General features: G+C 40.5%; 1 protein-coding gene across 2 annotated transcripts in view; it reads right to left on the reverse strand.

The window, feature by feature from the left end:
• COPA (coat protein complex I subunit alpha) overlaps positions 1–12,424 on the reverse strand; it is a 50,575-nt gene that overhangs the window by 31,651 nt on the left and 6,500 nt on the right. For both annotated transcript variants that reach the window (XM_035280267.3, XM_035280266.3), the window contains exons 4-8: positions 11,427–11,507; positions 9,543–9,619; positions 8,400–8,509; positions 1,203–1,312; positions 740–839 (exon numbers count right to left, since the gene is read on the reverse strand). In XM_035280267.3, the coding sequence (XP_035136158.1) occupies positions 740–839; positions 1,203–1,312; positions 8,400–8,509; positions 9,543–9,619; positions 11,427–11,507 (478 nt within the window). The remainder of the gene's footprint in view (positions 1–739; positions 840–1,202; positions 1,313–8,399; positions 8,510–9,542; positions 9,620–11,426; positions 11,508–12,424) is intronic.

Raw genomic sequence — 12,424 nt, forward strand, 5'->3', positions numbered from 1 at the left:
AGATTGTGCCATTGCACTCCAGCCTGGTCAACAAAAGCAAAAATTCCATCTCAAAGAAACAAAAACAACAAACTAAAAATATAACTACCATATGATCCAGCAATTCCACTACTGGGTATATATCCAAATAAAGGAAATCAATATATCAAAGCAGTATCTGAATTCCCATGTTTACTGCAGCACTATTCACAGTAGCCAATACGGAATCAACTTAAGTGCTCACCAAGGGATGAATGAATAAAGAAAATTTCATGTGTGTAATGAAAATTACACACACACGCACAATGGAATATTATCAGCCATAAAAAAGAATGAAATCCTGTTACTTGCAGCAAAATAGAACTGGAGGGCATTATATTAAGTGAAGGCAAGAACAAACAGACAAATAATGCATGTTTTCACTCATATGTGGAAGCTAAAAAGTGGATATTATTAAGATAGAGAGTAAAATGGGAAGGAAGGTGAAGGAAGAAATAGAGAAAAACAATATAAATATGTTTATTACCACTTAACTGTACACATAACAATAGTAAAGATGATATATTTCACTTGTATATTTCACCTCGATTTTTAAAAAAGCAGGGGGAAAAAAGGAAAAGGGGCAATTTCTATGTTCCTAGGATTAGCATTAATCACCTAAGTAGGAAAATAGGTCAGAGTTCAGAAGACCTGGCTACTTTACCTTGCTGGTTGGCAGTCAATTTCTTAGATATGGTGATAATGTAACCTGCTCACTTACCATTCATGCGCCAGATCTTCACTTGACGGTCATCTGCCCCAGATACAATAAGGGGCATGGTGGGGTGGAAGGCAGCCCAATTTACTCCACGATCATGACCCTGTAGAAAGAGTAGTTCTTCTAAAACATCTTTATAGCCATTATTCAAAGCAAATCAATGAATCAAGCCACTCTGCCTTACAGAAAGCTTGAGAATGTGCTCTGCTTTGGGATGGTGATGAAGTCTGTGCCTGGCTTTCTTCCTTTCCCCACTGGGTTTATAAAGTAATAAGACTCTCTCAGGTGGCACATAAGCTTCATTTCTCTGTTGGTTCACTCACAATTTGATTTCTAGTACCTCACACGGTACCTGACACTTAAGCTCTCTGTAAATATTTGTTGAAGGAATGAATAAATGAGCAGCATATTGTGATTTTCCCAAGATGACAGCCCATATCCAGCCCCTGGCTGTAAAGATAAGTACCTCCAGTACATGTTTCACCACTGCATCTGTAGTTCCAAACAGATCAACCCCAGTTATTCCTCTCACATCCGATTCCACAGCACCAGGGGACAGGTTTTTTTTCCTTAGACCTTTGGAGCGATAGAGAGTGGGATGAAAGACATAAACATAATGTTATCTAAAACAGTACAGTATCAGAAACACAGAAATTACGGTCAAAGAAGAGAAAAAGAAAGGGAAAAAACTAAAGAAAGAGACTCAAGAATTTCTATTTCTAAAAATGTCTAAAATATTTAAGTATATTCACTCTCTTCTCTTCTGCTCCCTTAACCCTTAAACAGATCCATTACAGGAATTTCTTTCTAGAGGAGGCCAACCCAAGTTTCTGGCACACTTTAACCTCTTCTTCAACAAATCTTACCTCAAGAGGTGTCTGCCTCAGTTAGTGCCCGACTTTCTACTCTTCAGTGTTCTTGAAATGTGGCCCCGAATGGTAAACATTCCATTTCTACTCTCAACTTCATATAATTTACAGCAACTTTTCCCCATCATTTCAGATTTTTTTTCTTTTTTTTTAAAGACTAGTCAAGTGCAGTAGTAAGAATGGGGAAAAGAGTGGAACGAGGAGTTCAATCTGTAACTGATTGTGAATAATCAAATGAGATAACTCACTATCTTCGGACTAGCCTCAAAAAATTTGAAAGGAAAGCCATACGAGGCGGGTGTTGTGGCTCGCACCTGTTTGGGAAGTCAAAGCAGGTGGATCGCTTGAGCCCAGGAGTTTAAGACCAGCCTGAGCAACATGGCAAAACCCTGTCTCTCCAAAAGATACAAAAACTAGCTGGGTGCAGTGATACACGCCTGCAGTCCCAGCTACTTGGGAGGCTGAGAGACAGGAGGATGGCTTGAGTCCAGGAAGTCGAGGCTGCATGATGGCGCCACTGCACTCCAGCCTGGGTGACACTGGACGCTATCTCAAAAAAGAAAAGCCATTTGAAGACGCCACAGCTCAGTGTTTCTCAACTTGAAGCCTTTAGACAACTTATGGGGGAAGTTCCAAATGGGTTGTATCTATTAAGTACAAAATAGCTATTTGATAGAAGATAATGTAAAACCACAAGCCATGTAAAAAAGTGTACTCATGCCTACTGCTTGACTCTTGGACAAGGAACAAGATAATTAAAACCGTCATGTCTTTTAAAGTTATTGTTTAAAAGGCTGATTACAGATGTGAATACTTGGACTTTGCCATTAAAACTTTGGAGGCTAAGTTCACTGGGAAAAATTCGCCTGTAACTTAAAAACAATGAAAAAAGGCACCAGAATAATAAGAGTCTTATTTGTAGACGACCCACATATATGGCTCAACTACATCCATCTTTAAAACCGGACTATCTGGCCAGGCGCAGTGGCTCAAGCCTGTAACCCCAGCACTTTGGGAGGCCGAGGCGGGTGGATCATGAAGTCAAGAGATCGAGACCATCCTGGTCATCATGGTGAAACCCCGTCTCTACTAAAAATACAAAAAATTAGCTGGGCATGGTGGCACGTGCCTGCAATACCAGCTACTCGGGAGGCTGAGGCAGGAGAATTGCCTGAACCCAGGAGGCGGAGGTTGCTGTGAGCCGAGATCGCGCCATTGCACTCCAGCCTGGGTAACAAGAGACAAACTCCATCTCAAAAAAAAAAAACAAAACTGGACTATTTGTGTTATAGTCAGAACAAAAATTATGATAACACTACTATTGTCTTACATTCGGAAAGTACTTTGTGGTTTTCAAAGCATATGTTACATGACTGGATTTTGATAACAACACTTTGGAATAAGCAAGCAGGTAAAAAACAGTCTGTAGATGAGAAAAAAGAATTGAGACTAAAATCCTATCTTTTGAAGTATTTTAGGGGGAAAGTTAAAGATGAAATTACCTAGCCCTTATAATTTTTTAAAATAGTTATGTATAATGGAAAATAAAAACTTTCATTGGCTCATGCCTGTAATCCCAACACTTTAGGAGGCCAAGGTGGGTGGATCACCTGAGGTCAAGAGTTCAAGATCAGCCTGGCCAACATGGCAAAACGCTGTTTGTACTAAAAATACAAAAATTAGGCCAGGCACGGTGGCTCACGAGGTCAGGAGTTCAAGACCAGTCTGGCCAACATGGTGAAACCTCATCTCTACTAAAAATACAAAAATTGGCCGGGTACGGTGGCTCACACCTATAATCCCAGCACTTTGGGAGGCCGAGGCAGGTGGATCACGAGGTCAAGAGATCGAGACCATCCTGGTCAACAAGGTGAAACCCCATCTCTACTAAAAATACAAAAATTAGCTGGGCATGGTGGTGTGTGCCTATAGTACCAGCTACTTAGGAGGCTGAGGCAGGAGAATTGCTTGAACCCAGAAGGCGGAGGTTGCGGTGAGCCGAGATCGTGCCATTGCACTCCAGTCTGGGTAACAACAGAGAAACTCCGTCTCAAAAAAAAAAAAAAAAATACAAAAATTAGCTGGGCATGGTGGCAGGCACCTATAATCCCAGCTACTCAGGAAGCTAGGCAGGAGAATAGCTTGAACCCGGGAGGCAGAGGTTGCAGTGAGCCAAGATAGTGCCACTGCACTCCAGTCTGGGTGATAGAGCAAGACTCTGTCTCAAAAAAAAAGAAAAAAAATTAGGCAGGGTGGCACACGCCTGTAATCCCAACTACTCGGGAGGCTGAGGCAGGGGAATTGCTTGAACCCAAGGGGTGGAGGTTGCAGTGAGTTGAGATTGCACCATTTCACTCCAGCCTGGCAAAACAGCAAAACTCCGTGTCAAAAAGAAAAGAAAAGAGAAGAAAACCTAGGTCATTTTAAGCCTAAACTCTGCCATCTGTAGGAAAATATAAAAATTTAGGTTTAATTATATTTATATTCATTGTTTTAAAATTATAATGTATCTCTTCTGTTATATTGGCATCTACATGTTGACACTGAAGAAGCAAGAGCTTAGAAGGCCACAACAATTTTAATTATCTTGTCCTCTGTCCAAGATGAGCATTTAGCCAATAGGTAGAGGGAAATCAAGCTGATGCTTTACAATATACTCTCCCAAAGGTTCATAAATACTTTATCGCTGGGATGCCTCCTTTCACTTATTTCACTTGTCCCTTTAATAAGATCTGTCCACTTTTTCTAATGAGTCTGGTATATGAAACAGATTCAAAGGAAAATACAAAGATAGACAGCTGTGAGAAACTTCACCTCCAATAAGCTTCAACAAACACATTAAAATGAAAGCTGTATGACAGAATGGAAGGCTTTGTTGTATTTGCGTGTAATGATCCAGGAAAAGGGGAAGGGCAAAAACAGACAGATGAATGGTGACAGGCAGTGAAAAGATACTTAGAGAAGAAATATTTCAGCCTTCAACAAGCCACTCACTAGGACTGAACGACAGATGGAAAATTTCTACAGCAGCTACCCAAATCCAGAGGGAAGAGAGGACACTCTCAGAATGGACCAGTTTGATGCACACCTCCCAGTGCGGACCAGGGAAAGCAGTAAAAAGAGAGGGATGATAACAGGATTTGGCAGCAAATTAACACTTTTTTAGTAGGCATTTCAAAGACTGAGCTTGAATTACATGGGCTTGACATGCAAAGGTATAAGCATATTAAAATAATTTAACTGTCAGTTTACTTGGAAGCTCAAGCTAAAAAGGTAACCTTTTATATATAGGCTTGTTAATATATTCCCTTTTAAACAAATAGTTTATGCCAGGCCAAGACAAAAGATTCAGGTTAAGCTAATCCCTGCAGGGCTCAATTCTCATGGGAGAGGTATCAAGAAATAGGTTTTCCTTTAAAAACTCTATTCTCCGTATTCTCTGATTGCTTATCTAACTCAAAGAGTGTCCAGTTCAAAAAAAGATAGTAAAAAAAAATTAGAACTAGTCCTCTAAATTTGGGGGTATTCATACTCTTACTCAGAACTGGCTTCTCCGTTTCGGAAATATTAGCACTGGTCTTTAACAGATTAGAAGGCGAATTCCTCTTCCTGTTTTCAGACTTATTTGAACCCAATAGTAAAAAAGAACTCTGCTGAAAAGAATATGCTGATTTCTAGAGAAGGAAAGTATGAAAGTCTAACCCAAAAACTTCTCATACTTTGTTAAATACCAAAGTATCTCCTTCCACTCTGGTTAAGGGGTTACTGGAAGTCAAAAGTTGTGGGTAAAGAACACTTAGAAATGGTAAAGAGAGCATTAACATTAGTACAGCAAGTTAGCACAAAATTCTCCCTATCACATAAATAAAGTACAGCAATTGCAAGGTTATTATATAGTAATCCATGCACTTTACACATTCAAGAGCAAGTATAAACCCCATGGGGTCACACTCTCTCCCTCTCTTCTCTGATCTAGGGCCCTTAATTTTGATGTAAAAATGTTCTCTGTCTGCAAAAGGCAAAGTATTTCGTGCTTTGGGCATTTCATAATCACCAAGAGTCCAACCACCTGATTGCCCCCAAACTGCTTAGCTAGACCACAGGGAACATGCTCAGCTGGCATCAGGTGGCACAAACATTACTCTTGGAGCACAGTCCTTCTCAATCCGGTGTTCTGGAAAAGAATTAAGTCTTAATGCCTGAAAGCATCAGTTTAGGTATGTAACAAATTCTCTATGATCTAGAATAGCATTAGCTGTATACCATTCTTAGAAGAACTATGAAAACAGTCACTGAAAGTACTTTCTATAGCACTTAATTCTCTCACAGAATCCAGGTTGACAAAGGCTATTCTAAATAATTGCTGGCTGGAGGCAGTGGCTCATGCTTGTAATCCCAGCGCTTTGTGAGACAGAGGCAGCCGGATCACTTGAGGTCATGAGTTTGAGACTAGCCTGGCCAACATGGTGAAACCCCGTCTTTACTAAAAACCAAAAAAATTAGCTGGTTGTGGTGGCATGTGCTTGTAGTCCAGCTACTTGGGAGGCTGAGGCAGGAAAATTGTTTGAACCCAGGAAGTAGAGGTTGCAGTGAGCCGAGATCATACCACTACACTCCAGTCTGGGTGAAGGTGAGATTCTGTCTTAAAAAAAAAAAAAAATTGCCCCTGATTAGCTGGAACAGCATGAATTGGGATCCAACCCCATCAGGGTCCTATATCCTGAGACAGAGAGAGTGCTTTGAATGTGTGCACAGTGAGAAACCATGGAAAGCCACTGTGAGGTTACTGGGAGAGCAGATGCAAAGCTCCCTGGTACTGGCAGTAAGGAGAGGACACAGGTTCATAGTGCCTGTGTCTAGCTCCTCCTGTTGGCATGGCTGGTCACAACTGAGTGTACTTCAAAAAACCTTGTCAGTCTGATGAAAAACTGCAATGGCAAAGCCCTACGGAAAGAGAGCAAAACTGCCTTATCTCAAGTAGGTCTTGTTTACACTACTCCCTTTCATTCTAAACCTTTGAAAACCACAAAGACAGCATGATCTAGAGATTCAACTCTACCACTGTCCCCATCTCCCCTTGTTTCTATGCGACATTAACCTAAACAACCGCTACTGCAACATTTAAAATGCCGTATCCCAGAATCCTATTTTCAGGTTGTTGCTCATTAACGGTCTATAAGAACAAGTGCCAGTATTGCCCCAGCCCCCAGGCCACAGAGGAGTTGGGAACAGTTATCACCTCAGCTGTACAACACAGAGGATGACTCCTTTATTACAAAGAACCAGACAAAGATCTATGAGGGGGCCTTCCTTTTGTACAACGATGAATGTTTTGTAGTCCAGTCACTGACATTTCAGAGAACTCAAATCTCCAAGAATTTCAAAGGAAATGAACAGAAAGAAACAACAGTCTGGGGTGGTGGCTCATGCCTGTAGTCTCAGCACTTTTCGAGGCAGGGGTAGGCGGATCACCTAAGGTCAGGAGTTCAAGGTCAGCCTGGCCAACATGGTGAAACGCTGTCTCTAATAAAAATATAAAATTAGCTGGGCATGGTGGCACATGCCTGTAATCCCAACTACACGAGAGGCAGAGACATGAGAATCACTTGAATGCAGGAGGCAGAGGTTGTATGCTGAGATCGTGCCACTGCACTCCAGCCCAGGTGACAGAATGAGACTGTCTCAAGAAAAGAAAATTAAAAAAAAAAAGAAAAAGAAACAAACAACAAATACTAATTGGTCAGAGAACTACAACATTTAGTGTTTGATTTCCCTATTCCAACACAAAGCGCTTCCACCAGCATCACAGGTACAGTCCATTTTCTGCATTTAAATTCTCTAGGCAGCACTTTCTGAGATCTCCTCTAAATAAGACTAAACATTTAAATCCTTGTCTCAAAATCAAGATATGTAAACTGTAAAAGGAGGAATTATCCCAACTATCCATAACCTACAAATTATTTAAATGCTAGTCCTAAATCTGTCTATTAAAAGGTATTCTGGGCCAGGCAGTGGCTCATGCCTGTAATCCCAGCCCTTTGGGAAGCCAAGGTGGGTGAATCACTTGCGGTCAGGAGTTTGAGACCAGCCTGGCCAACATGGTGAAACCCTGTCTCTACTGAAAATATACAAATTAGCTGTGTGTGGTGGTGCACACCTGTAATCCTAGTTACTCAGGAGGCCAAGGCACAAGAATCGCTTGAACCTGGGAGGGAGAGGTTATAATGAGCCAATCGTGCCACTGCACTTTAGCCTGGGCGACAGAGTGAGACTCCATCTCAAAAAAAAAAAAAAAAAAAAAAAAAAAAGGTATTCTGGACATAAAAATCACCAGCTCCTAGAACCCAACCATGCTCCCTGCACTAGAAGAAATCTAGTAGAGAGATTTTACTATTTTTAAATAAAACCACAGGGTCCAAGAGTCCTGTTTCCCAGTATTAATCTATTATCAAAATTTCTTTTTGTCATAGATGTATTTTTTTCTTATTGTAGTGGAAAGCCTGATTCTTAATCAAATGTCCCAACAGTATACCGATTTTAACCAGAAGCTGATCTAAACAGAAAGTTAAGATTTCTTCAAATCAAATGAATTTTCTAGAGTTACCTTTTCTTAGAGAAGACTTCCAATATGAAGAACCATCAAAGCAGATTCAACACCCTCAGAAACAAAGATGCTATTATAAAACAGAATATTCTAAATTTTCCAGTTCTAAGCCAACTCTCCTCACTGTTTTAAGCAATTGCAGTTTTGCACCAGACATGACTAGGTAGTCCCCTGAACTTGGGCAGCTCACCAGAAATATCCCAAACGCGCACAGTCTGGTCCAGGCTGGCTGATACAACCAAGTCTTCTGACGGGTGGAACTGAGCACACATTACATAATGGTTGTGCCCTGTTAACACACTGCAAGAAAAAAAAAGACAATACCAAATTAGAGGTGGAAGTCAACAGATTCCTAAAATACCTTTCTCCATATTCAATAAATGCTTATCCAATTATACTTTTATGGAGACAAAGGTAGGTCATCCTCCCAATTCTGAACTAATAATAACAAACCCAGTCAGCTAGTTTAACAATAGTTCTCTTCTTGCCTCTAATGCTTTGGTATTTAAATATTACTAATTTCAGGAGAACTGAGATTGTATAGTTCTCCTCTCAAAAAGATTTAAAAATATCAAAACAAATGGAATGTCAGTAATCCATACAGTAAATTATCTGTGAGTTTTTAGTAGGGTATCTCTCTAAAAGGCCATCACTTTATTTATTCATTTTATTTTTTGAGATGGAGTTTCGCTCTGTTGCCCAGTCTAGAATACAGTGATGCGATCTCAGGTCACAGAAACTTCCACCTCCCAGGTTTAAGCGATTCTCCAGCCTCAGCCTCCCTAGTAGTTGGGACTACAGGCGCACACCACCGCGTCCGGCTAATTTTTGTATTTTTAGTAGAGATGGGGTTTCACCATTTTGGCCAGGCTCGTCTCGAACTCCTGACTTCAGGTGATTTGTCTGCCTCAGCCTCCCAAAGTGCTGGGATTACAGGCGTGAGCCATCACGCCAGGCCAAGGCCATCACTTTAAATGGTCTCTACTTCTTCGTGGAAAGTTCTACGTAAAGCTCCAGCCCCAAACACAAAACAAAGGTTTAGAACATGACTCAGGTTTTATGGGAAAATTACTGAAAACCAGCTAAAAGTTTGTGTTCTAAAAGGCTATATAATTTCTCTTCCTGGTAAGAAATTATTGGAAGATCCAGATTCATATATGGGATTGTCTCTATACTGATTATTTTGCACTTAAAAGCAATTTATAAATACAGTAAGTAATTAATCAGCAGACACAGGCCATTTGGGAAGGGAGACGGTTGTTCTAAGAGAAGCTGATTATGAAAAACTCGGAAAAATGAAGACTCTTTTTGAGCCCTCTGCCTCCTGCTTTACCAAACACAGGTTCTAGATTGCCAGTTCCACACTCGGATGGTCTGATCATCTGAGGCACTCAGAATCCAGGGATATTCCTGAAAGATATTCCAGACAAATGCTTTAAACATTAAACAAATTCATTCTATCAGGCTCTTGTAATCATTTTTCTCTAAAGAATTCTATTGCTTAATGGCTCAGCTACATTAGCAAGGGGCTGCTGCTTCTGCTATCAGGTTAGCTGTCTCCTTTTCTCCACTCCCCTAACAGCTTTTCTCTGCTTGGGCACTTTCACCTGTAAGACTTAAGAATGGACGCCAGTCAGAGGCACAATAGATTCTCAGAGGCAGACAGTAAAATATACATTTACATTTACTTCTGTATATGTGTGTATGTGTGTAGTTAATAATGTAAATTAAGACCCTGTGAAAGGCTCTTCTGTCCTTAACTCTAGGATGGGAATATTATTTTATTGTCTGACTTCTTTCTGTTCAGTTTCAAAAAATTCCCAAGTCTCAGCAACCAAGGCAGAAAGTAACATGTAAAGACAATTTAGCCGTTTTGGAGTCTATAAGATGGCCGAGGAAAGAAAGTATTTCTTACCTACACTTCCTTCTTACTACACTTGCTAAGCTTTGCGTTAAACACTGGAATAGACGGTATCTCTACCTTCAGTATTTAGCACAAAGCTTAGCAAGTACAAGGCACACACATATTTATTGAGCTGGTAAAATAAAAAAAATAAGGTTTTTCATAACCTTCCAGGTAGACGGCAACTTGTTCTAGGGCAAGGGTCTTCAGGAAGTCCTTTAAGCAATGACAAATAACTCCTAATAGATTACCTTACTGAGTGGTTATCATTCTCAAATGTTTAAGTTGTAATTTCCTAATTCTCATTCTCTCCTATCCTAAAATTTTTTAATTAAAAAAAAAAAATAGAGTCAACCAGTAAATTATTGTTTATTTTATCATATTCTTTCTAACTTAATTCAAGAGACTTAACTTATTGGCAATCAAAGAATAGTGCAACTTAATGCTAATAGCACAAAATTATAGGGAGATCCTGCCCGGTTGCGACTGGACTCAGAGGTTGAGAGTCTGTAATTTGTATCTCACTATCTAAATTTATTATGATACCTGGTAAGTCTGGCTAAGGGAACAGCCTGCACCAGCCCCAAAAATCGTAGGATAGAGGGGCAAGAGTGTTAATACTTGGAAACATTTGCTGGCGCATCAAAATCTTAGTTTGACCTTCATCCAAACACACTCACTACTTACTAATAATACCCTACATGAAATTAGCCTGCAAACTTTTGTTTTCTGGTACAGCAGACCTGAAATCAAATCCCTACTTTTCCTTACACAGAAACAATGACTTCCCATAGAAACTATTGCATCCACTAAAATTAAATTCAGTATAATCTCAAGTGCTTCCTTTTGCAGAAAGAAACAAAGCAGAGGCCGGGTGTGGTGGCTCACACCTGTAATCCCAGCACTTTGGGAGACTTAGGGTGGGGTAGATCACGAGGTCAGGAGTTCAAGACCAGCCTGGCCAAGATGGTGAAACCCGTCTCTACTAAAACTACAAAAATTAGCCAGGCGTGGTGGCAGACACCTATAAACCCAGCTACTTGGGAGGCTGAGGCAGGAGAATTGCCTGAACCTGGGCGGCAAAGGTTGCAGTGAGCTGAGATTGTACCACTGCACACCAGCCTGGGCAACAGAGTGAGACTCTGTCTCAAAGAAAAAAGAAACAAAGCAGAAAGGTCAATACTACACAGATCCTAAAAGAGCCACTCCAAAAACATAACTCTGTTATCAAAACATGGGTTCTCAAGGATCAAATAAAGATTACTATGGGGAAATTAAGAATACTCCAAAACTAGCACCACCGTGGCTACTTACATGATGAAAAAATGTGGTGCGAATATAATCTAAGTGCCCAAGCAATGTGAAAAGACAGCGCCGAAGCTTGTAATTCCAAACCTGCAAAGACAGAAATCAAACTAAGAAACAGATATATAAAGTTACTGAGCCTTTCAGAGGCTTAATATATTTACAGAAATATATATATGGGTTTATAAATATATTTGTATTTTGGCTTTCTAAATAGGTAGGAACCTTGGTAGGAAGCCTTGTTTAAGATCTGAGGGAAAAAGAACAAGAATGAAAATACAGGTCAGATAAACAACGTGCGGTTGGGGTAGGATTAGGGAAAAGCTAAAGATAATATTGAAAAGTTTTTATTTATTTGGGAAGAAACCATCTGTATTTAGTAACAGGAGAAATTTATCCAGGGTTTGATTTAAAACTCTTTTTCCTATTGCCTAATTGTGCTCTCGGCTTCAATACAGACCCCTTAAGTGCTTTACCCAACACTTTTAAAAAGTAGGGAAGGCTGGTCATGATGGCTCATGCCTGTAATCCCAGCACTTTTGGACGCTGAGGTGGGTGGATCACAAGGTCAGGAGTTCAAGACCAGCCTGACCAACATAGTGAAACCCCATATCTACTAAAAATAAAAAAATTAGCCGGTATATGGTGGTGTGTGTCTGTAGTCCCAGCTACTCAGGAGGCTGAGGCAGGAGAATTTGCTTGAACCCAGGAAGTGGAGATTGCAATGAGCCGAGATAGTGCCATTGCACTCAAGCTTGGGCAACAGAGTGAGACTGCAACCCCCCAAAAAAAAAAAAAAAAAATTAGCCAGGCATGATCCCAGCTACTTGGGAAGCTGAGGCAACAGGATCACTTGAACCTGGGTGGCAGAGGTTGCAGTGAGCAGGGATTATACCACTGCACTCCAGCTTGGGTGACAGAGCAAGACTCAGTGCCCCTCCGAGCCCCCCCAAAAAAGTAGGACAGATAGATACCATGACTCTAAGGGAAACAATAATAGTAGGGCA

Source organism: Callithrix jacchus, chromosome 18 (genome assembly GCF_049354715.1).
Source record: "Callithrix jacchus isolate 240 chromosome 18, calJac240_pri, whole genome shotgun sequence".
Lineage (NCBI taxonomy): Eukaryota > Metazoa > Chordata > Mammalia > Primates > Cebidae > Callithrix > Callithrix jacchus.